At 41.6% G+C, this 25,633-nt stretch overlaps 1 protein-coding gene across 1 annotated transcript in view; it reads left to right on the forward strand.

The window, feature by feature from the left end:
* GPC3 (glypican 3) overlaps positions 1-25,633 on the forward strand; it is a 463,539-nt gene that overhangs the window by 332,576 nt on the left and 105,330 nt on the right. Inside the window, exon 6 of the mRNA XM_027534191.1 lies at positions 13,214-13,334. Coding sequence (XP_027389992.1) covers positions 13,214-13,334 — 121 coding nt within the window. The remainder of the gene's footprint in view (positions 1-13,213; positions 13,335-25,633) is intronic.

A 25,633-nucleotide genomic window follows, 5' to 3' on the forward strand; every position in this document is an offset into this window, starting at 1 on the left:
TGTCCGACTCTGTGTGACCTCATAGACAGCAGCCCACCAGGCTCCCCCGTCCCTGGGATTCTCCAGGCAAGAACACTGGAGTGGGTTGCCATTTCCTTCTCCAATGCATGAAAGTGGAAAGTGAAAGTTTAGTTGCTCAGTCGTGTCCGACTCTTCTCGACCCCATGGACTGCAGCCTACCAGGCTCCTCCGCCCATGGGAGTTTCCAGGCAAGAGTACTGGAGTGGGGTGCCATTGCCTTCTTCGTGGTTAAGGTAGCACAAAACTCTTCTCTTTACTTCTAAGCTCAGATACCTTTTTGTCACTGGGTTGTTATTCCCTTCTCCAGGGGAATCTTCCTGACCCAGGAATCGAACCCATGTCTCTTACATCTCCTGCATTGGCAGGTGGGTTCTTTACCACTAGCGCGACCTGGGAAGCCTCTGTACTGATGGAAGACAGCAAATCCTTTTTCTGACCCCCAAAACTGAGAACCTGGAAATTTCACCGTCAGATTTGAAACCCTCTCGAAGTTATTGCCTTGACCGTAGCGAATATAACAGATGGGTTCAAAGAATTGCTTTCACGACGGTAAAATCTTCTCAGAAGCGGGCCAAAGTTTAGACCACTGGAATAGGGTTTGTGATGCAAATTGATATTGTGTAGTGTGGGTGGGCTCAGTGTGGGAGCCCAGGCAATGGGACACAGGCTGCATGAGTGAGTGGTGCTCGGGCTGTGGCAACTCTCCCGTTCGGCTGGCCCAAGTGGGCAGTGACCTGCCACTTGAACGATGGTGTTCACTCGGGCCTCAGGCAGGAACTCCGCCATCCCCTACCTGGCCATTGTTTTCCAAAGTGCTGCAATCTGGCGGCTTGGGACACAGTGGCAGGTTTTCCTGGCAGGGCTCAGACAGAAGTCCAGTATAATGCAGGTCCTCAGTCACTGGCTCCAGATTGGGGCAGAAGACCCCAGGGGAACAGACTGACAAGAGCTGGGCAGAATAGATCAGCTTTGGATGAAGTCTTCAGTCTCAATTCATTTCAACAGAGGTATATTGACTGCCTGTTGTATGCTGGCCACTGGGTAAAGCAGAGGACTGACTCAGGTGAATATAAACACAGAAACCAGGATGGAATTTGGCCATATGGCCCAGGAAAATATACCCGACCAGACGAAGCCATGCCTGAACATGTAGGGTTCACCCCAAAAGCATGAAATACTGGCTCCAAGGATAGGTCAGACAGCTAAGCTCTCACCATTGTCCCCATTGGCTCAGGATCTCAGTAGGTCTAATCCCAAGCACTGAAGATTTATTGTTGTTGTTCAGTTGCTAAGTCATGTCTGACTCTTTCTGACCCCATGGAGTGCAGCATGCCAGGCTTCCCTGACCTTCACTGTCTCCTGGAGTTTGTTCAAACTCATGTCCATTGAGCCAGTGATGCCATCCAACCATCTCATCCTCTGTCATCCCCTTCTTTTGCCTTCCATCTTTCCCAGCATCAGGGTCTTTCCCAATGAATCGGCGCTTATCACGTGTCCACAGTATTGGAGCTTCAGCTTCAGCATCAGACCTTCCAATGAATATTCAGGACTGATTTCCTTTAGAATTGACTGGTTTGATCTCCTTGCAGTCCAAGGGACTCTCAAGAGTCTTCTCGAGCACCACAGTTTGAAAGCATCAACTCTTCAGTGCTCAACCTTCTATATGGTCCAACTCTCACATCCATACATGACTACTGAAAAAACCATAGCTTTGACTGTACGGACCTTTGTTGGCAAAGTGATGTTTCTCTTTAATATGCTGTCTAGGTTTGTTATTACTTTCCTTCCAAGGAGCAAGTGTCTTTTAATTTCGTGGCTGCACTCACCATCAACAGTGATTTTGGAGCCCAAGAAAATAAAATATGCCACTGTTTCTCCACATTTTCCCCATCTATTTGCCATGAAGTGATGGGACAGGATGCCATGATCTTAGTTTTCTCAATGCTGAGTTTTAAGCCAGGTTTTTCTCTCTCCTCTTTCACCCTCATCAAGAGGCTGTTTACCTCCTCTTCACTTTATGCCATTAGAGTGGTGTCATAGGCATATATGAGGTTATCAGTATTTCTTCCTACAGTCTTGATTCCAGCTTGGGATTCATCCAACCCAGCATTTTGCATTATGTACTCTGAATATAAGTTAAATAAACAGGGTGACAGCATACAGCCTTGACAAACTCCTTTCTCATGTCTGTTGTTTCATGTCTGGTTCTAACTTGCTTCTTGACCTGCATACAGGTTTCTCAAGGATTAGGGGCCTGTAAAGGACTGTGGCTTAGACGCTGACAACGAAACAGTGACAAGAATGTTGAGCTTTCTTTTAAAGCATTTCAGTAGTACCCATTCATGTAAAAACAGTTTATCCTTTGCTCGCAGTCTTTATCAGTTCATGAAATAAGGTTCAGCAAGACATCCAAAGCAACATTTAGGAGGCTTTTCTTTGTGAAACGCAATGCATGAAAAAAATCCACAAGTTACGTTCTTCTCTAACTCAGACTTGCCTCTCCCTGAAACTCCTCTTGAGTCTGTGAAGTGTGATTGTAGGTAGAGTTTGAAAGTTCTCTTCTTAATTTTGAAGATCCTTGCATTAAAGAATGGATGTTTGTTCTGGATCCCGCAGGGACCTGGGACAAACAAAGCAGTGTTCTGAAGAGAAAGATTTGAAAAAGTGTGTGGGTGTTTCCAAGAGCCATGTAATTCGTTACTTGTGACAGTTATATGCAAAGTGGAAGCAGAATATTTTCTGTCACAGAGAGCAGGAACATGAAATGTGGAGGGAGGAGAGAGTGAAAAGGCTTCTGACACCCAAAGTTGATCACTCGGGAAACTTGGCTGTCTGCCCTGGGGCACAGGTCAACAACGTCTTCTTCAGTGGACTAAAATAAATGTTGAACCATTTGAAGTCCTAACCATAAGTTCCCTGCCTCAGACGCCCCATCCACTAGCAGTTTTGTGAGGACCTCTCTGCTGAGGAGTAGTTCCTTTCAATCAGGCCTGCCTGCTCAGTGCTGGCTACTCACCCAATGGAGACTCTTCCAGTTCTCTCGGTACAGGGATGAGCAGACTTGAAGCTTCCCCTAAGTATTCATGGCAAGATTTATTCATTCTACTTCAGAAAATTCTTTTCCAAATAACATTTATTGAACACCTATTTTGTGTTGGATACTTTCACAAAACAATACCAGTGCTCATATAAATGTGTTGGGCCCTCTTCTAAACACTAAACCTATGTTATCTTAGATTTGCTAACATTCATTACATCAGCTAATCCTCAAAACAAATGGAGGTGGCATTATCCCTATTTCAGAGATAAGGACACTCAAGTCCAGGAGAGTTTAGTTACTTGTCAAAAGTCACACAGTACCAGCCTTTGAACGTGTGTCTTGACTCCAGGACCAGTGCTCTTTCCACCATATTACTCAGCCTTTCTAAAGTATACTGTCTTTGCTGTCTCAGTAAACTATGTAGACAGGACTGAATTTTACCTTTTAAAAATAAAATAATTATTGATCATTATTTTCAACATCAGTTACTTTCATACAATGTTCTCGTGTGTGTGACCTGTTCTTTGATCTCTTCTTGTCTTTTCTATTTGGGGGACGTTGTGGCTCTAATCACATTCCATCAGCAGTGATACCAATAATAATTTGGATGGCTACTGTTTGGTCTCTCTGGGGCTCAGTTTGCCCATCTGTAAGAGGGGTGCATTGAACTAAATGATTTTGAGGGTCCCTTATGACTCAAATATTTTTGAGTTAAAATCTAACTTTCAAAAAAAAACTAAAAAAAGGTAAAGACCATTTCCTTTTGGTTTAACTCCAGTGGGACAAGAAAACATCTGGTTTTCTGGGCTAGAAAGTAAAAGTCACTCAGTCGTGTCTGACTCTTTGGAATTCTCCAGGCCGGAATACTGGAGTGGGTAGCCTTTCCCTTCTCCAGGGGATCTTCCCAACCCAGGGATTGAACCCAGGTCTCCCACACTGCAGGCAGATTCTTTACGAGCTGAGCCATAAGGGAAGCCCAAGACGACTGGAGTGGGTAGCCTTTCCCTTCTCCAATGGATCTTTCCAATCCAGGAATCAAACTGGGGTTTCCTGCATTGCAGGCGGATTCTTTACCAACTGAGCTATCAGGGAAGCCCACTGTCTGGGCTAGAGGGACTCGGTAAATGAGTTTGGGGTGATTTAATGATAAATCACCATTATACACCCTGCGCTACTACATCTCCACTCCCAAATATTGAACTTTGAATTGCCTTTTTTTTTTTTTTTTGCTATTTTTGGAAATCTTACACTGGCTCAGATTCCTCTCCTCCTTGGTATGTTCCCCTCAAGGACACCCCTCAGAGAACCCTTCAGCAGCCCTGCCCACCCTGGCTTGGTGTCTTGGCTGCCCGTGGTCAGGGCTCAAAGCCCAGGAGGCTGTTCTCACCAACCTTCCCACACATCAGGCTCTGCCCATGCCGCGGTTCTCACAGGAATCGCTTTTGCTTCCTTATTTACTTTTCTCTCTCCTTACCTCCAGGCTCCTCTGTGGAGTTTGCCTCTTCAGACAAACATTCAGGCATTTTCTCTCTGCCTCCCCATCTCTGCAGGAGGCTGTTCCCCACAGCGGGTGATATCAACTTCTCAAGCTTTCCTCACCATCTGGAAAATATTCTTCGCTTCTTGAGGTTTAAATGACTTCTTGATTATATTCCAAGACCAATCTTTTAGTCTCTCCTTACAGGTTAGAAACTAGGCTAAAAGCGGATTCTAATATAGCTATTCCCTTATATAGGTAATGTCCACTAGATGAGGTATAAATGGGCTTTCAGCCCCCTGATTTCTACTCTAAATTTTGCTTCCTTTCTGTTGAAATATATCTGTAATTTCTGAAAGGCTATTGTTTGAGAATCAAAGTAGTTCTTGGAGTCTGGTGGTCGTATCTGTTTCTGGCACTCTCCTGTCTGATATTTGGTCTGAAGTGGTATTGCTGTACCAACAATTATGAAAACCATTTTTCTTTAGACTTGTGCATACATAAATGAGAAGCAAATTGCTGCCTTCTTTATTAAACATATTTATTAAACTCAGCAATTTTCACTTTCGCTTTATTTTTCTGTTCATTTATGTAAATGAAGACTGCATCTTGGATAGAAAAAGAACATTTTCTTAGGCCTATTGATAAGGTGGGTTTTCTACCCTGTGTTCTAGTTTGTTTTTAAAGGTATTTATACTCTTTAAATTATGCCATTTTTTCACAGTGATTGTTGCAGCTGGAGTGCTTTCCAAGGAAACATTCTGATAAATCACTGTTTGGGCAAAGGGCTACTTGCAATACTGCAGCCTTTCCATAAGATGGCGCACTGAGAATGTGAGATCTGTAACTTCTGTGTAGCTCATCTAAAACCCCAGTAGTAAATGAAACAAACTTCTGTGAAATTAAATATTTGGTGGGGGGAGGGGGCAAGTTGGTTTTTCTAAGACTTGCTTTCAAATACTTTCCAGTAGTCTAATGCCTAGAAGAAGGAGGAAAGTGAATTTTCTAGCAACTTCTCTCTCCTGCATCCGTACTAGCAATGCTCAAAATCACCAACGTGTATTTAAGGAACCTTTTAAAGAAGAAATTTATTCTAAAGGTGAGAGTTATGATACTACCTACCTGTGATGCTGGGAAAGTCCCTCCCTGGGTCTCAGTTTCTTCATCTGCGCCATCAGTGGATTGGACAAGGGTGCTTCCTATTTGAATGTTTTATGTTTGAATCCATTGATTTCCTTCCACTTCACCTGTGCTGCCTCAGCCAGCACAGACCCAGGAAGAAAAGACTGCCCATTTTACACATGTTTGACTCTATTCCTCTTCTACTAGTGCTCTCTTTGTGTCATTTGTCCTAACACCGTCACGCCCAGGTGTCCTATTTTCATTGGGTTCCTTTGCTCTTTACGGCTTTTGCAAGGTGTCCCTCCTCCATCCCTGCCCAATCTGCCTGAACAGAGACATGTCTTCCTTTCACTTCACAAATCAAATTTGCTATTTTTGTGCTAATAAGCAGGTACCACACTGGATGGGGGAAGAAGACACCACAGGTAATGCTTTATGGGGACACTTATAACATCACGCATAACATGTCCAGTTAAGAAGAGTTTAGATTTAGGAGGCAGGAGCGCCTCTCTATTTTTCCTTCTCCACTGGCCAGTATTCATTGCCAGAACCATGTCAAAGCTTTAGGAAAAAGCAGTGTTCTGGAGAGAGGACAGTTAATCTAATTAGAGATGAGTGTTGCTAAGCAGATAACCCATCCTTAAAATCCCCCATGGCCAACAGTGTCCCCATTCCTGACACTCGGGGCAGTCTGGGTGGGGAGAATTGTGGCTGCAGTGACTTAGCCTCACTGAAAATCTGTCAGGAACCATTGTACACCAGGGGCACAGAGGAAGTGAGTGGAAATAAAATGCTGGATGAATGAATTAATTACTGCAACTCTACAGAGACACCCCTAACTGAGTCCCTCTGAGCTTAAAGCTTGGAGCATGTATGTTACATGAAATTCCCTGGGGTTCCATTGCATATGTCGTATTGCTACGTGGCAGGGAGACCTTCGCCAACACTCACTTTCCTATTGTCCTTAGAGATTTCAGATCACCTTTGGTGTTTGTCTATACAGTGGTGGTGGAGGAGGATTATTTATATGTCTAACTTCAATACCTTATTTTTCAAGAATGCAAATATTTCACTGAATGGTGATGCTGTTGGATCTCTGTTTGGGAGAAGAAACTCCATACACAGGGCTCTCCCCAAGGGCTTTTAAAGGGCAAGCCCAGGAATCCGCTGATTAGGTAAAGAGAGCTGTTGTGGCAAACCCTGTTGTGAGCCTCGTAGACCATCACCAGTAGCTGGCTAATTGTATCATACCATGAATTGGGCAGTGTGAAATGGAAATGTCAAATATTTAGTCAGCATGGATTATTTCTAAGGAATAATGGCAACGGAGAGGTTAAGAACAGAGGCAGCTGGACATAGACTCAAACGTTCAAACTCTAGCTTTGCTATTGAGTAGCTGTGTGACCTTCAGCAAGTGGCTTCACTTCATGCCTCGGTGTTCTTCTTTGCAAGAAGGAGCTGATTATAATACTGTCCATCTTGTAGGGCTCTTAGGAGGACTCAGTGTGGTGCTGCGGGTTGTATTTTCCCTCATGCTGGAACAGTATCTGGCACAGAGAAACCACTCAGCACTGCCAGCTGGTGTTACTACATGTACTAGGAGGTGCTCTGGGTGGTACACAAGACAGCTAACCAAGCCTCTGCCTTCAGAGAGCTCATGGACTGTACGGGCTGGTAAATGGAACGTATGTGGAAGGAGCACAAGCCACTCAGCGTGGTACCCACAATGCATTTGGGTGCAAGAGCAGCAGTTCAGAATGAATCCCAGGGAGGCCCTCAACTCCCATCAGGAGAGGACTCTTCGAATCTTCTGGGAAGGTTGGCAAGAACTTGAATGGCTTTTATGCCTCTGTTTAGAGACAGGGTCCTCATAATAATACACATTCAGTCATATCCTTACTGACTGTCCTTTTGAAATAGGTTAGCATTACCTCATTGAAGAGTAGAAAACATATAGGCTGTGTTTAACCTAACAAAGTATAGTTTGTGACCTGATGATAACCATCTGAGGTGTGAAGGAATTCCAGGGTGACATTCTGTGTATTGGCCCAAACATGTGTTCTCATAAGGGATCCCCTTTAAGCCGGGGATCTAGTCATGGCCGACATAACTCTGATTAACAAGAATAATTTCCCAGAGGCTCTGAGTGAGGCCTAGGAGTTAGGCCCACTTTTTATTTTCCTTTGATTTGTTTTTTCTTGTTGTTGTTATTGTCGTTTCATGTTGTTTTCTTTTGCCTTAAAAATAACTGCTATATAAATTTTCACCCATTAAAAATTACTGTAAAGGTTTTAAAGTGTAAAAGATATGGAAGGACATAAAAAAGTAAAATTTCCCCCAATATCTTACTTACTGGAAGTAACTGCTTTTACCATTCTTTTTTTTCTCATTAAATTTTTTAAGTGTCTCAAATTCTATGACATATTTTTAATCAAGTTGTTTCCATTAAAAAGTACTGATTTTAAAGACCAATGACTTAGAACGGCCACACAAAAAATGAATGGTCCACAAAATATTCTCCTTTCCTTCTGAAGGTTTATCATGCCAGGTTACCATTAACTAGTCTTTGACTATTGAGCTTAAATGGCCAATTGAGACAAACAGTTCTGAGACCATTCTTCCACCACTGATTAAGATGGCAGGTATTGAGGATGTTGTTCATTTAGCCTTCTGAGCTTTCTGGGCAGACTTGGTGACCTTGCCAGCTCCAGTTGCCTTCTTGTCTACTGCTTTGATGACACCCACAGGAACCATCTGTCTCATGTCGCGAACAGCAAAATGGCTCAGAGGAGGATAGAGAAGCTCTCAACACACGTGCGCTTGCCAGGAACCCTATCAATGATGGTAGCATCACCAGATTTCAAGAATTTGGGGCCATCTTCAGCTTTGTTCTAACTTTGTTCTTTTGATGTCTGCATAGTATTCCATTTGAACACTCAAGAATTTTAAGATTCTGCTCTACATTTTGTCTGGCTAAGGAGAAAAGGGTAGAGGTGTGAGAAACAGGACATAGTATTGGGGATGGGGGAGAGGTATTCACATGCCTAAATGGATAGGGGAAGAGCAGAGTTCCTGAATAGTTTTAAAATAGTGCCACTAAATTTAAAAATAGGGCCACTAAATTTTAGCAGATGTAGACATCAATCGAACCAGTACTTTCGGTTACTGCTTTGTGGAGTAAATAAAATAAAGTTTTAGGTCTAAGCCATAAGCCAGCTCTTCCCAACACTTCTGTAACCAGAAACCATGCTTAATTTACTAAGTCTTTTGAGGATTTAAATAGCACATGGATAGAGCAAAATAGTGGATGCTGTTTCAACTTTCAGAAAGTTTGGCAAGCTTTTAAACTCAAGGCTGTTTTTAAAAAATTGAGTCAGCATGGGATTGGGGAGCAGTGTTTAGTCCCGGCTCCTTATCCAAGACTTGGGGGTAAGAGACAAAAAAAAAGAGCTGAAAGGGCATTTTTCTGAATGGCAGGAAATAGACAGTAGGGCCACAAGGGATCAGCTATGCGACTAATTTGACTTAATATTTATAAATGATTTGGAAGAAGGAGTACAGGGCAAAGTCACTAAGTTGGCAGATGTCTTTACACTATTCCACTGAGGATAATAAACTTTAGAAGGTGACTTGTTTTATAGGAGTGGGCAGGCTTCGATAGGAATAAGTCCAGGGAGATGTCTCTAGGGACACGTTCCTAAAGTTCATTTTAGAACTGCTTACCTCTTTACCTGTGAATCAGGTCTCTGCTTCAGGCATCAGTAGATATAAAGAAAAAGAGGATGGAGTTGGTGGTCATCAAGAGGGAGATGACATTTAAACAGACAGCATTATATACAAGCACACAAAAGGAGGCTAGTGGGGAGCTGATTCTCACCAGATATATAAACAAAGAATTTCCCTTAAAGAAATGCATTGCATTTCTTTAACACAGCCCCCAAAGGCAATTGGTATGTGGTGGGTGATCTGTTTATTCACTGGAGAAGGACATGGCAACCCATTCCAGTATTCTTGCCAGGAGAATCCCTTGAACAGAGGAGCCTGGCGGGCTACAGTCTATGGGGTCGCAAAGAGTCGGGCGCAACTGAAGTATTTCACATGCACACACAGTGTATTCGCTAAGTTTTAACATTAGGTAAGGTAAATAGTCAAGGCTGTATACTGTCACCCTGCTTATTTAACTTATACGCAGAGGACATCATGAGAAACGCTGGGCTGGAAGAAGCACAAGCTGGAACCAAGATTGTCAGGAGAAATATCAGTAATCTCAGATATGTAGATGACACCACCCTTATGGCAGAAAGTGAAGAGGAACTAAAGAGCCTCTTGATGAAAGTGAAAGAGGAGAGTGAAAAAGTTGGCTTAAAGCTCAACATTCAGAAAACTAAGATCATGGCATCTGTTCCCATCACTTCATGGGAAACAGATGGGGAAACAGTGTCAGACTTTATTTTTCTGAGCTCCAAAATCACTGGAGATGGTGATTGCAGCCATGAAATTAAAAGACGCTTACTCCTTGGAAGGAAAGTTATGACCAACCTAGATAGCATATTCAAAAGCAGAGACATTACTTTGCCAACAAAGGTCTGTCTAGTCAAGGCTATGGTTTTTCCTGTGGTCATGTATGGATGTGAGAGTTGGACTATAAAGAAAGCCGAGCACTGAAGAATTGATGCTTTTGAAGTGTGGTGTTGGAGAAGACTCTTGAGAGTCCCTTGGACTGCAAGGAGATCCAACCAGTCCGTTCTAAAGGAGACCAGTCCTGGGTGTTCTTTGGAAGGAAAGATGCTAAAGCTGAAACTCCAGTACTTTGGCTACCTCATGCAAAGAGTTGACTCATTGGAAAAGACCGTGATGCTGGGAGGGATTGGGGGCAGGAGGAGAAGGGGATGACAGAAGATGAGATGGCTGGATGGCATCATAAACTTGATGGACGTGAGTTTGAGTGAACTCCGGGAGTTGGTGATGGACAGGGAGGCCTGGCGTGCTGCGATTCATGGGGTCACAAAGAGTTGGACAGGACTGAGCGACTGAACTGAACTGAACTGAACTGAATATTGACAGAGTATTATACTATAAGGAAGCATCTATTAGATCACTATCTTCTGAAGTTGTGAAATTTTCAATAATAAAGAGATAATGAGGTCTGCCCTATCTCCTCACAGTGTGGCTGAGAAGCTCAAGTGAGCTAAGTGATACAAAACTGCTTTGTAAAATGCTGTGCAAAAATACAGTGGTGTTAATTATTCTTGGCATGTCATAATTTGGGATTAGAAGTACAAATTGATAAAATTCTAGGAACTTAATAGATATTCATGAAATGTACAAAGATCACCATACAAGGATGTTCTTTGCAGCATTGTTTATATTAGTAAAATATTAGAAATACCTCACTTGTTTATCAGTAAGACATTAGATAAATAATTTATGATCTAGCCATACAGAGGAATAAAAACAAAGCAGTTATTTATGTTCTGACACAGAAATGGATCTAAGATACATATTAAGTGATAAGTTGCAAATCAGCCTAACTAGTACAATTCCAATTTTGGTTAGACTTGCATGTTAGTATACACCTGTGAAGGGCTTCCCACGTGGCTCAGTGGGTAAAGAATCTGCCTGCAATGCAGGAGATGAAGGCAGATGTGAGTTCATTCCCCATGTTGGGAAGATTCCCTGGAGGAGGGCATGGCAACTCACTCCAGTATTCTCACCTGGAGAATACCACGGACAGAGGAGCCTGGCAGGCTACAGTTCATAGGGTCGCAAAGAGTCGGACACGACTGAGCGGCTGAGCGTGCACGTATGCACACATACGCATGTGGAAACCTCTAGAAGAATATATATCAAACTTAAAGATGACTCTCTCTTGGAAGGATAAGATGATGCAAGAACTTGTGCTGTATGCTTTGATTATGTCTGTATATTTTAATTGTCTTCAATGAGCACTGTTATTTTTGTAATTAAAAATATGAGTAAAAAATATGAATTTGCCCTTAATTCAACTGCCCTATTGTAATTTTTTAAGTGTATAAGGTAGGGGCAAAAGTCCTGCAAATTTTTCCATTTCTTTAAGAGAATATTCCATTATCAGGATGAGGAAAAAGGGAAAAAAAAAAAAAAAAAGAGATCAAAACCTTCTCCCCCTTTGGTAACAGTGTTCTGGTCTTTCTACATGAGAAAAGATAAAGGAGAAAATGAAATCTGTTTCTTGTTTTTGTTTTGTGTTTGTTTGCCTTGTTTTGAAAGGTGAGTAAATGTACAGAGGTCTGGAACCATGAAGCCAGCAAAGAAACCACCTCAGTAGTGAATTACTGTTCCAGTTGAAGTTGACAAAGCCCCGCACTGAAAGGCAGAATTGCCCAGGATTGTAAATATCCCCCATTCTCATGCTGGTGAGGATGTCCATAGATAGCTTGAAACTTCATTCTTGAAGCAGAAACCTATGTCTTATCCTGGGGGACCACGTTAAAACCTTCCCTTGAGCTGCTGGTTTGCCTCCCTGTAGAGAACAGAGACAGAAGCTGGCAGGTATAATTTATGCTGCAAATGGGTTGGGAAAGCCTTTTCAGGAGGAGCTGGGCTGCCCAGACCTGAAGGAAATGATGGGAGGAGGAAGTGGAGAAGGAGGAAATAAAGAACATGCAAGAGTCTTTATCCTTCAGATGAATAGAAAGCACACTCAGAATTAAGGACCCTCCTGTGTGCTTCCCTGGCCAAGACCCAACACCTCCCTTAGTGCTCTTCTGGACTCTACACTAGATGGAGGGCAAAATAAGGGCAGAGACCTTGTCTCTGTCTTGTTCATTGCCATATCCCCAACACCGAGAAAAAAGGAATGATGAATTAATACTTGTTAACTTTTTTTTTAAAAAAACTTTACAATATTGTATTGGTTTTACCATACATTGACATGAATCCGCCACGGGTGTACACGTGTTCCCCATCCTGAACCCCCCTCCCACCTCCCTCCCCGTACCATTCCTCTGGGCCATCCCAGTGCACCAGCCCCAAGCATCCTGTATCATGCATCAAACCTGGACTGGCGATTTGTTTCATATATGATGATTTACATGTTTCAGTGCCCTTCTCCCATATCATCCCACCCTCGTCCTCTCCCACAGAGTCCAAAAGACTGTTCTATACATCTGTGTCTCTTTTGCTGTCTCGCATACAGGGTTATTGTTACCATCTTTCTAAATTCCATATATATGCATTAGTATACTGTATTGGTGGTTTTCTTTCTGGCTTATTTCACTCTGTAAAATAGGCTCCAGTTTCATGTACACAATGGAATATTACTCAGCCGTTAAAAAGAATATGTTTGAATCAGTTCTAATGAGATGGAGGAAACTTGTTGACTTTTGAATGAATGTTCTCCAGTACAAGTAGACTCTATCTGGAGTGGTCTACCTTTGTACCATGCAGGCATCCCACGGGCTGGAAGGTAAAGGTAGCTTGTGGTCAGCTCGACCATGTGCCAGATACAGTCAACTTGCACTTTGCTTGGAACTCTCTTGTGACAAACCTTTTCTTTACCTTCATATTTCCAGATACAGCCAAAAGGCAGCGAGGAATGGAATGAAGAATCAGTTCAACCTCCATGAGCTGAAAATGAAGGGCCCTGAGCCAGTGGTCAGTCAAATTATTGACAAACTGAAGCATATTAACCAGGTATGTGTGTATCCAACAAAAACAGATATGACAAAAAATTGAGCAATGGATGATGTTGAGTGTTCATACTGTATTCTTGGGCTTTTGGAAAGGCAGCCATGTTCATCGTCTTCAGAGTCTCTCTGCTAAACAGGACTTCTGACCTTTGTTTTTCACCCCATTTTTAAATTATAAAGAAAATATCACAACATAAGAGAAAGCTTGGAAAACAGAAGGAAAAGTATTTGTCTCAACCCCACTAGTCCATCCTGTTTTCATTTTTATATTTTTTAATATTTGGTCAAAAAATCACACATAGGCTTTTTACATAATTGGAAGTATATTAGTGATTTCTGCTTCTTAGAATTAACACTGTGTTGGAAACACTTTTTCATGTTGCCACAAATCTGCATACTAATCATCTTTTGTGGCCCCGAAATATTCCTTTGAGTGTTAATTATAATTAATTTGCCTTTGCTATGCATTCAGATTGCTTCAAATTTTTACCATTAAATAAAGCGACCTCCTGCATAGTGCTGTCTCCTAATCTTAGCTCAGTTTCTTAACATACTGGAGTTATGGGGTTAAAGGATATGAGCGTTTTACTGCATGTTTCCAAACTGCTGTCCAATGGGGATGTGACAGCTTTCACTGCCACCAGCAAGATACGAGAGGACCAGCTTCACTGCACCCATGCCAACTTCTGAGTCACTGCCATGCACAGAGCACCCACAGATTCCCTTGACTTGCACAGTTTTTCTTCTCAGGAGTTTAGTAACTGAGACACAAATAGAAGTTAGTTGTACCATCTGCTTGTGATTGCTTTGTGGCCACAGTTTAAAAAATGCCATCAAAAATGCCACCAGATACCAGAGTGGCAGTGTTCCTACCAGAGTGGCAGTGTCCATGGGTGGGAGGACCCTGGCACCGCTGACTTCTATTCATAGCTGAGGAAAGACTTAATGAATTAAACTCCTTCTGCAAGGACAGAGGTTTCTGTAGGATGACATTGGCATGATTTTGTCTTTTCCTGTGAAGTTTAGCAGTGAAATCTTTATGGTTTTTAGGAAAAATATTTGGAAGGGCTTCCTAATAGTGACATATTTCATGGCGAATGGCATTGTGAAAGTATTTACTACACTTTTGAGTGAGATTCCTCCAGAGCCTAAGAAAGTGCTCTGCTCTCTGTGAGCACTTAATAATTAGTTGTTACTGCTTCTGAGCACAGAATAGTGGCAGTATTTGCATAACAGATCCTTCTTTTTGGTGAACTCACAACCTCACTAAGTTCTATAAAGCCTGGTTACATATAAGATGTTTCAAAACACATCTCTGAAGAATTCAGAGCACGGCATAAACCTCCCATTGCTGTTGGTGTGCTTTACCTGGGGACAAAGGCAGTGTTTCTTTGAATTATTTCTAAATTATCTCAAACCAAATGTGTCTGGGTGACTCCACTCAACTGGTTAGATCCAAGCACTGGTAAGGCCAGAACCTCAGGGTCCATCTCTGTGCCCCTCATTTTAAATGAATAGTGTCAACAGATGTCTTTGGTCACCAGACATGAAGGAATACCTACTATGTGCTCAGCCAGGTTCCAGGGAGTTTGAGGATTCAAAAGGAGCCTGGCCTGTTTTCATACCTTCCTTGGAGGAGAAACACATGTTTAAATACAAAGAAAAGGCAGCCAATAATGAAGAAGAGCTAGACAGTGATGCTGCTCATCAGTTTTGGGGTGATTTGCTTAGGCCTGAGGTGGGCTGGGTACTGTGAGAAGGCTTTCATAAGAAATATCAGAGAAAGACCTGTGGATGGAGCCCCACCCTGTAAAAAGGGAAAGCTGCATCAGAGCATATGATCTGGCAGTCACTAAAAGTGACTATTTATAGCAAGCCCCTCAGTAAAGACTTTGGGTGTTTGATATTAATGCTCTGGGAGACCATGTCATATAATGAATAGAACATGGGCTTTGAATCCACGTGGATCCCAGTTCAACTGTGGGTCTTACTAGATATATAACTTTGGGCAAATCATTCAACCTCTCTGAGCTTTAGTTTTCATCTGTAGTATTTAGAGTTAGCAAAATAGTTCCTTACAAGATTATTGTGAGTATAAGAAATCATGTCTATGTATCTATGTCTATTCATATCCCATTATATAAAATTTATGTATAATTATACATTTTACATATTTGCATATATATGTAAAATGTATATATATATGTATACACACACACACACATAATTGCATGTGCATGACACAGTTAAGGTGATTATTATAGTCAGGATGTCCACTGTAGTCAGGACTTGAGTGAGTCTGAAAGAGAACAGTATTCCAATACTTCTTCCCAGTCTAATTCTGCCACCCAAATTTTGGGTGGATCAAAGAGATCCCTTTGATACATCTTTCTCTCCCATGTTGTTTCCTTCTTTCTCTTCCTGCTAACTTTCAGCCACAAAAGGTGAAGCCTCTTCATAGGTAGGGAGGTATATATTGTCAGTGTCGGAAAGGTCACCATTATAATTACTTTCTCCTACCTTTGCCATGGACATATGTGTGGACATTTTTGGTTCCTTTATAAATACCATTGAGCAACCAATTAATTCTCATTGATAGACCAGTTTTACCCGTTTAAGTTGAGCTGTTAAAATTGGCTGGGCTCCAAACACCCACGCTGGTTTTTTCTTGTCTCATCTGTATTGCTTTACATGGCCAAAATATATCATCTTTCAGACCTTCAGTAAAATTCATATTTTGGCCATGGTTCAATCTGAAAGTGAGACACTTTAGGGAAGTCATAATGAAGAATGGGATGATGATGATAATGTGTTGTATTTGTGTAGCATTGAACCATATTTCAAAGTGCTTTTATGTCCTAAAAGTCTTAACTGCTCATATTGGAAAAAAAATATCCAGCCTGGAATTGTATAAGATACAGTACTGTCAAAGAATCATTCTTTTCAGGAACTCATTGTTACCCTTGGGTATTATTTCATCCTCACTGCCTCCTGGGAGGTAAGTGATAATGTTTGTACCTTTTTTTATAGCTAGGGAAACTGAGGCAGAAAGCCATTAAGGGCTGTGTGGGCATGCTGCCAAAACATTCAGTAAGTTCAGTTGAAAATTCAACCAATCATCCAGATGTTGTTTCCTAGTCACTGCCAAACATCTGGATTCACTGAATGCCTGGCTACATTGACCTACAGTTAGAGTGATGAGGAGGTAGAATCAAGTTAACTTGCCTCAGTTCACATGTAAGTGAGTGGAGAATCCAGGAGTATAATGTTATTTTCCTAAGCTCCTCGCTTGGTGCTGCCACTATTAAAGTACAGTAGGCTGCTCCAACATACGCAACTGTAAGTGCAGAGCTACTTTTGTCTATGCACGCATGCCCGTGTGTGTCCATCCAGATGGACTGTGGCTAGGCCGTTTATGAGCACGTCCCCCAAGACCTCTTCACTTTCTTCCATGGAAATTCTCAGCTGCCTCCTTTCAAGTTATGGTTGCTGTTGATAGGATTTGAAATAATATATTCACTGAGGGAGTAATGTAACATTATTTCCGTATTGACAGTCCCACGATGTAACCTGGAGGGGACGTGTTCCGGGTCAGGCCCAGGGCCCCTTTCCTGGGAAGACCTGCAGGTGTGGAATGTCCTCCCCTCCTCCTTCCAAACCAGAGTTCTTGTGTAACATTCCCACGATTGGAAATGAGGACCCTTTTATTTCCTTTGCAGTTTTTAATTTGTGTGTGAGGATTTATTGTCTTGTGTTAGGAGAGGAATTGAACTCTTAAGTCCTCAATATCAGTCCTGGAATTTGCTGGGCCATGTTGCTTTAAAAGAAAAATTGTGTTTGTCTTACTATCCTGCTTCAAGGCTCCTGCATGGAGAGAAGACCCCACAAATACCAAGAATGATCATGATCCACTCTTACCCACAGGCCACTGTGGCCTGTGCGTCCTCTAACTCAGTTTGTTGGTAACAGTTTCTCTCTAAGACTTGCTGTGTCGTTAGTGTTAATGTCGCAGACCTTAAACTACTACAGAAGCTATTGTTTCCAAGAAAAACCTAGCTGTTTATTATTTTCCCTCAGTTTCAGTTCGGGTTCAAATGAAATTCCAGAAATTGTTTTCCTGCCTGTTGGAAACAGCTGAAGCCAGAGCAGTCAATACCTGCTCATTTGGTGTCAGAGCTTTTCATTCGAAGTTGGATAGTCTCATCTGTTTGGGATGGTTGAAATGTCCTGCTGAATGGTGGGGGTGTGGACGAGATGGCCTCTTAAGATTCCTTCCAGCCGTGTGATTCAGTGATTTGTGGCTCAAGGTCAGGCTTTAACCCAGGACCCTCTTGTGAACAAGTCTTGTGACTTTATTCTCTGCCCTGCCACTCTTTTTTAAACACCCTGTTCCCAGGTCACCCCTTTCTACTTTGTAACCTCGCATCTTTTCAGAGATTCTTCCCTTCCCACCAGTCTTCCAGCCTGGGCAGATGGAACTTAAACTTGCCCTTCCCCCTACCCAATTCTTCTGTTCTCCTGCCTTGTTCTCATTAGGCCATGAAAACATTAAACTACGAAAACACTTGCATTTATCACCCTCCTCCAGAACCAGATAGGTGATCTGTCTTCAGATCGTGTTAGCCATGTGACTCCATATGAATGATAATAATTCTGCCATCAATTTGCACAGCACAATTCAGTTTGTAAAGCTCTTTCATGAACATTACATAAATGGATCTTCACAGTGACTTAGAGAAGCAGACATTATTACCTAGATTTACCAGATGAAGAACCTATGGGCACTGGATGTCTAAGTGACCTTCATATAGTAAGTGGTCAAACTAGACCTAGAATCCAGGGGGACTGATCGCAGTCTCTGTGCTATTTCCTTCTATGTCTTTGAAGACACAGCATGCCTTGCTGTGGTTAGCATGATCCATATATAAAAGATGTGCAGAAAGAAGTACAAATAGCAGAAACTCCTTAATTTGTCTAGCAATTTCCAAGTCCCTAATGTAGTAATATCTATGGTCTGAAGCTCTAAAATTGGCAGCAGAGAAAGAGTAAGCATGTTGTTTACCAAGCATCCACTGGGAAGAGTCCTAGAAAACTGACCCCAATTGTGTATGGTGTGGCAACTGAGGCACTTTGTGACATAGACAGCAGACAAACTTTCTATTAGCTATCTCTAACTCATAAAATGATTTTAAATGGCCAAAGAAAATTTTAAATGTCGAGCACACAGTGGAATGTCTCCACTTCCATCCCCCTTCATAAATACCTGAAAAGTGTTTTTAAGATGCCTGACAGATTCTTTTGGTATCGTGAAAAGGCACTGACTTTGAAATAGAAAGTTGCAACTTTAATAAATTAATTAATAAAGTTGTTACATGTCAGAAAAGTACCCAGGGCATACCTTAGCATGTAAGTTTTAAAAATCTTTAAATGAATCTCAAGCATGATCAAAAATTCTTTGAGTAACTTTTTTCTCACAATAATACCAGTGAGAGTCATAAAATGCTGGCCTACTCCAGTGGTTGCTAGAAAAGCTAACACTGATCTAAAATTTCTAAACCAAAGGAGAAACGTTTTGAGAGTCAAATTTAAATAAAAGGCCTTTCCAAATGAAATTATGTCCCAGTGTCTCTCACACTTCTTCACATACAAATAGTGTAGCCGAACTGTAATAATTGCCATTTCCATATGGAGGCAGAATGTGTGTTTGTGTGAAAGACAGAGTATCTACAATGGCATGTTAACAACAGCCAATGAATGACTTCTGAGTTATAAAAGAACAATGCGAGTTGGTCTTCAAATCCCAGACCTAGACTCTGTGGAGCTAAACATGATTTCATGAAGTAAAAGGGAATTAGCTGATGCATTCCAAAACACATTTATCATTAAAAAATCTTCTGTCATTTTGCTTAATAGCTTGAAAAATAATTACAATGTCTGGTGGCTTTGGGGAGCATGTGTTTTTAATATCTTAATTACTGTGTACAGTTTAATAACACTGCACCAAGATGAATTCCCAAGTATTTCATATTAAATTTCTTGAAAATGAACTATTTGCTTTTTTTAGAGGATACAGGATTAAAAAAGATGAATTCCCAAGTATTTCATATGAAATTTCTTGAAAATGAACTATTTGCTTTTTTTAGAGGATACAGGATTAAAGGTACTTAAATTGGGTCATGTATTTTAATCTTTGCACATTAAGTTAAGTTATTCAAAAGCAGAAGATAAGTCAAGAGTGGTAAGCCAAAATGTTGTTGATAGCAACAACATTTGCTGGTGATTGTGGCTTATCAGTGAAAGGAAATACATGATCTTTTTCATTGCGGTATTATACTCTTTCATAAGGTTTTTTTAGTAAGAAGTATTGGAAGTGTTCAGAGAAGGCAATGGCACCCCGCTCCAGTACTCTTGTCTGGAAAATCCCATGGATGGAGGAGCCTGGTGGGCTGCAGTCCATGGGGTTGCTAAGAGTCGGACACGACTGAGCAACTTCCCTTTCGCTTTTCACTTTCATGCATTGGAGGAGGAAATGGCAACCCACTCCAGTGTTCTTGCCTGGAGAATCCCAGGGATGGGGGAGCCTTCTATGGGGTCGCACAGACTCGGACACGACTGAAGCGACTTAGCAGCAGCAGCATTGGAAGTGTTAACTATGGAAAGACAAGTTCTACATATGAAAAGGAAATTCTATCAAACTATAAAGGCTATTGGGTTTACAAAGTTAGAAATATATTTCCAAATTATCTATGAAATCCATAGAGTCTCTTATTTACATCTACCTGCTGGCCAAATACAACACAGCAAAAATAAATGCTTACAAATGATTGCTCTCTGCCACCATAAACCTGTATTATAAGCAGTATATTGGTGTATGTATGTTCAGATACTCTTCGGAAATTCAGAGACAACTTTTATCTTGATATATTTATGAACATATACGTATCCTGCCTCTGGATTGTCAGCTCCTTAAGTCTGAAATCATGCATACAAGTCTGTTTTCTACAGCACCTAACATAGTGGCATATACAGAATAGACCCTCATATACAGTATTTTATAGATCATCAGTTCATTCAAAGAAGTTAATCTTTGTTGCCCTAAATTTATTTCTGAGCTTTGATTTAATTTAAGGTACTTTTCACATTGAATATCAACCAGTTTTTGTGCTAAAGAAGAGGGTTATGTAAGTGCACCGTTACAGTTTGCAGGGATGTTTCGGTCATAGGGTCCAGCCCTTGGATTTTATAGACGAGGAAATGAAAACCTAGAGAGAGAAATGACTTGTCCAAAGTCACACTGCTAGTAAATGACAAAGCTGGGCCTGGGAAACAAACAGATTGATAGTTTGTGGTGCCTTTGCTCTGCTTCCAAAGGCTCTTGTGTAATCCAAAACATGCTTCTAAACACGCAAGCACATTTTCTTATACAGAACTCCCAACCACAGCAGAAGCCCCTACTGAAGCAGTTCATCTTTGGAACGAAAATGGGCATAGCAAGAGACAGGAACTTGCTAATTATTATCTCTTGTCATATCTATTAACTAGTGTTTGGTCATAACAAGCACGCCTCAGTGCCTCCTGCCTCATTAAACCCAGTGAGCAACGGTTGCACGTGGGCTAGGAGCCAGGGCAGGGGGCTCTCTGCTGGGATCACTGGACCCAAACCAGGCAGAGTCAGCAGGACCTATTGCTCGTGGTTTTATGCCCACTCACACAGTCTGACTTGGGCTCCTGTCCACACTCAGGATTAGTCATTAGTCATCTGTTCACTCTCATGCTCGTATCTCAACTCCTCCACCTTCCTGGGTACCCTATAATGATTTATCCAGTGCTTCTCCCTCCTTCCAGAATGGCAAAATTAGCATCATATTAGTCAGTGGGCTTATGTGCCAGTTAGCTCAGTTGTCAAGGCAGTGTGTTCAGATTCTGTTCCACGGAGAGTAGAGATGTGGGAGACGTGCTGTGGGGGTTATTCTGCGTCCCCCATTCCTTTTTTAACCAGAGTGTCTAAAATCTGCTTTACATATGGGTCTTCTAAATACGATTTCACTTAAACAAAGGGCTTCAACTGCTAAAACAATAAAAAGTCTCAGAGTGCCCTTGAAGCTAATATTAAAGGTTTAATCCCATATGGAGCCATTTCTTCATGTGAGCATTCACTCAATGAATGTACTAAGTATCTACAATACACAACGCAGTCACAGAATGCCTTCCAATCTCCATCTGCCACTCCTAAAATGAACTGTTAGTTAAAATGGAGACAATATGGAAAGTATGAATGGGTTGGTGGAGACATTATTCCTATTGGAAATGATGTTCCCATTGGAAGGCCCATTATTCTCATATTGGTGAACCAAAAGTATCTTCTTTGAAGCTGAAGACCAAAACAAAGTTTTCCTTGCCCATGTCATTAGGATTTTGACAAAACTCAATGGTAATAAAACTAACTTCTGAATAGAGAGCAGATACGTTTGCCCCAGGATGGCAGACCTATGTTAATTGGCTCAACCAAAAGTTTGGCCTTACTCCTTGATATCCATGGGTATTGAGACCTAGGGCTTCCCAGGTGGCATTAGTGGTAAAGAACCAGCCTGCCAATGCAGGAGACTTAAGAGACATGGGTTCAATCGCTGGGTCGGGAAGATCCAGTGGAGGAGGGCATGGCAGCCCACTCTAGTATCCTTGCCTGGAGAATCCCATGGACAGAGGAGCCTGGTGGGCTGCAGTCCATAGGTCGCAGAGTCAGACATGACTGAAGTGACTTAGCACACACACACACTGAGACCTAACCTTCAACTGTAAGCTTATTTGACATATGGCCAGGGACGTTTCCATATTCTGTGTAGGCTCAGTGTTAGTATTTAGTGAATGTAAAGTAATAATAATGGGGTCAGTTCTGTGTGCCTGACTATATGCTTTCCTTAGATAGCAACCACGGTAATTTTGCATAGCAAATTTTGAGTGGAATATTTCCAGCAGAGTTATAATTAATGTTCAAAGTAAAAATTGTGTTATTATTCATATGTACTTCATTGTCTTGGATAAGTTCCTAATATAGTTAAAGTGAAAGTGAAGTCGCTCAGTCGTGTCCGACTCTTTGTGACCCCGTGGACTGTAGCCCACCAGGCTCCTCCATCCATGGGATTTTCCAGGCAAGAATACTGGAGTGGGGTGCCATTGCCTTCTCCAGGGGAATCTTCCTGACCCAGGGATCGAACCCAGGTCTCCCACATTGCAGGCAGACGCTTTAACTTCTAAAGATGGTCTTATTTGTTTAGTGGATCTGTGTTATTTACTTCACAGTCCATATCTTGCTAGTTCATCACTGCACTATGGGTAAGCAGTTGACAAGACCAAATCAGCTAAGAGAATTCCTATTGTGATAAGTCCTAGATAATGATGCCCAGGTTCAGATCAGTTTATATCCCATAGCACTGAAGAGTCTTCTGGTTATTCTCGTGGTATCACTATTAGCAAATTTTGAGTCATCACAACAAGCAGAAGAAGAGCCAAAAGACTGGAGAAAGGCACAAAGTTTTACCCTCACCTTGAATAAGGAGGGGCAATTGGATTGTGGAAACCACATATCAGGGAACCTGGTATCACATCTTCCCCGAATTCTAGACCAGAATCTTGGAGACTGTGAGCTTCCAGACACCATGGTGATGGTTACTAGGAGCCACTTGGGGCTCACTCAGAACAAATCAGACCACTTCTCCTTACTTATATGTACATGTGATATAGATATGGTATACCTAGATTTCAGCAAAGTGTTTGCCAGAAACTCCTATGATCATTTTTAAACAAGTGACATAAAATGTTGGCTTAAGTAATCATATGGTTTGGGGAATGTGTAGCTAATTCAGCATCATTCCTAAAGAGTATTTTCTTAATGTGTCAGTGTTAGCCTGGAGAGAGGCTTTTAGCTATTTGCTTTGACCTTTACTGCCTAAAGTTGTTACCAATGACTTACTACAGACAGAGAAGACATACTTCTGATATTTAGTGATGGCATGAAGCTAGATGGGGTTAGCTGATGCATAGATAACACAATCAGGATCTCAAAATATCTCAGTAGGATAGAGTGACAGAGAAAACTAGCAAGGTGAAATGTTTCAGGGAAAAATGGGAAGTATTACATGAAGATTCACAAACATGATTTCGCCACTCTTTTGATGTTGTGGCCACTACTGGGGGGTGGGGGGAACAGAAGCATGTAAATATATACATATGTGTTGGAGTAGAGGAGGGAGAGCATGCAAGTAAGTAGCTAGAGAAATAGTATCTATCCTATTTAAAGGTTCAGAAGAACTCTTTGAGGATTGTAAGGTTCACTATTCCACATGAGTTTTTAATAAACCAATGCTACCTGTTTCCGTTGTAAAGTCTTACTGGTATGTGACTTAGAGTCATAATGAGAAATTGGAGAGCCACAACACTATATACTCTAGTTTGGGGGAAGTACAAAGGCTTTAGAACCAAACGTAGATCTGTGTTTAAGTCCCAGATGTGTCACTTTGTGATTGCCTAGCTTATGGCCGAATTAGTTAACCTCATTGTACCTCAAGTCCCCTAATCTGTGAAATAGCTATACTGCAATCTATCTTGAAGATTTAATAGAAGTGTTAGAGATAATACATGTAGTAGCATAGTAAATCATTGGTCTCCAACCTCTTTGCCACCAGGGACCAGTTTCATGGAAGACAATTTTCCATAGAGCAGGGTTGTGTGGGAATGGTTTTGAGATGATTCAAGTGCATTACATTTACTGAGCACTTTGTTTCTTTATTTTAAATCAATTAATTTATTTTAATTGGAGGCTAATTACTTTCCAATGTTGTAGTGGTTTTTGCCATACATCGACATGAATCAGCCACGGGTGCAAATGTGTTCCCCATCCAGAACCCCCCTCCCCCCTCCCTCCCCATCCCATCCCCCAAGGTCATCTCCGTGAGCACTTTATTTCTAATCTAATGCTGCCACTGATATGATGGGAGGTACGGGTCCATGGCTTGGAGGATGGGGACCCTTGCAATAAATTATAGCTACTCTTTTTCTTCATGTTATGATAGTCTGAAGAGTTAACATAAAGGAAAGTCACAGGTAACCTTTTAAGTAACTTGATTCACTGTGCCTCAGTTTATCAGTTTTTGGAATGTAGAAACTCTAACTTTTCTAGGTCGAATTATTGTTTAAATGATTTTAAATATAATTATCTCAACCATAAAGATTCTTGGAAAAGTATGTCTAGTGAATCTTTGACAGATTTTTTAACTATTTAATGTTCAGTTTGGCTCAAGGTAACTGAATGGAAAATGAAGCTGATAAATTTAAAAATTATATATACATACATATGTAGTAATATGTTCATATGTCTATGTACACACACACACACACATATATGAAGGAGCGTGTGTTTAAATTAAGTTCCTCAGATTTTTCCAAGTTTGAACTCTGCCCTAAAGTGGAGGATCTATTAATAGGCAGGCTATCCTTAGAGTATAACTTAGAGACCATGATCCAGAAGTCCGATTTTAATCTTCAGCCCCACCAGGACCTTTCATGGAAGGATGGTATCAAGTGAAAAGACTTCAGAGGTATAAAGTTCAGGGCAAATTAATCTGCATTCCTTTTGAACATCTTGCTCTCTGGTTGAAGATGGTGAGCAGTTCCTATATTTAAAACCCGGCTGACATGTTATCCTTATTGGCAGATGTCTCACAGGAGGTATTTAGAATGATTTTGAGTGGCATATAATATGTTCATGAGTGTGTGTGTGTGTATTTCACATGCCGACAGAGCAGAAAGAATTCACAGGGCTTGGGGTTACTGAGCTTTCTTGAGACACCATCACTTTCAGCTGTCGGGGTGATGTCACAAATGCCAGGAACACTGCCTAGGCCCAAATTCCCAAAGCTCAGTTTTGCATTGCAGAGTCTAAGGCAGACAAGACCCCTTCCCTGGGCTCTGCCATCTAAGAACCATGGAATTTGTTAGCTACACGCTGGGACCAGCCGCCACTTGTTGTCAGGCAAAAAGAGAGCTGCCCCCTGCTGCCTGAGCCTTTATCCCGGCCTGGGATACCATGGAAAATGGGGAAGGAATCCAGACTCATTAATGGGCTGGTACAAAAGATTAAGCCAAGCTAGAGGCAGTTTGTTATAGCTGCATATGGATTCTTGAAGGCAGTTGAAGGATCTCCAGACCAGAACCCAGTGGTGCTGTTGCCTTGGTTTGCCAGACCCAAGTATATGATAAGGGTGTCCCTGTAGGGAGCAGTTTTCTTAGTGCCAGTTTCTATTGTAC

Source organism: Bos indicus x Bos taurus, chromosome X, assembly GCF_003369695.1.
Source record: "Bos indicus x Bos taurus breed Angus x Brahman F1 hybrid chromosome X, Bos_hybrid_MaternalHap_v2.0, whole genome shotgun sequence".
Classification (NCBI taxonomy): domain Eukaryota; kingdom Metazoa; phylum Chordata; class Mammalia; order Artiodactyla; family Bovidae; genus Bos; species Bos indicus x Bos taurus.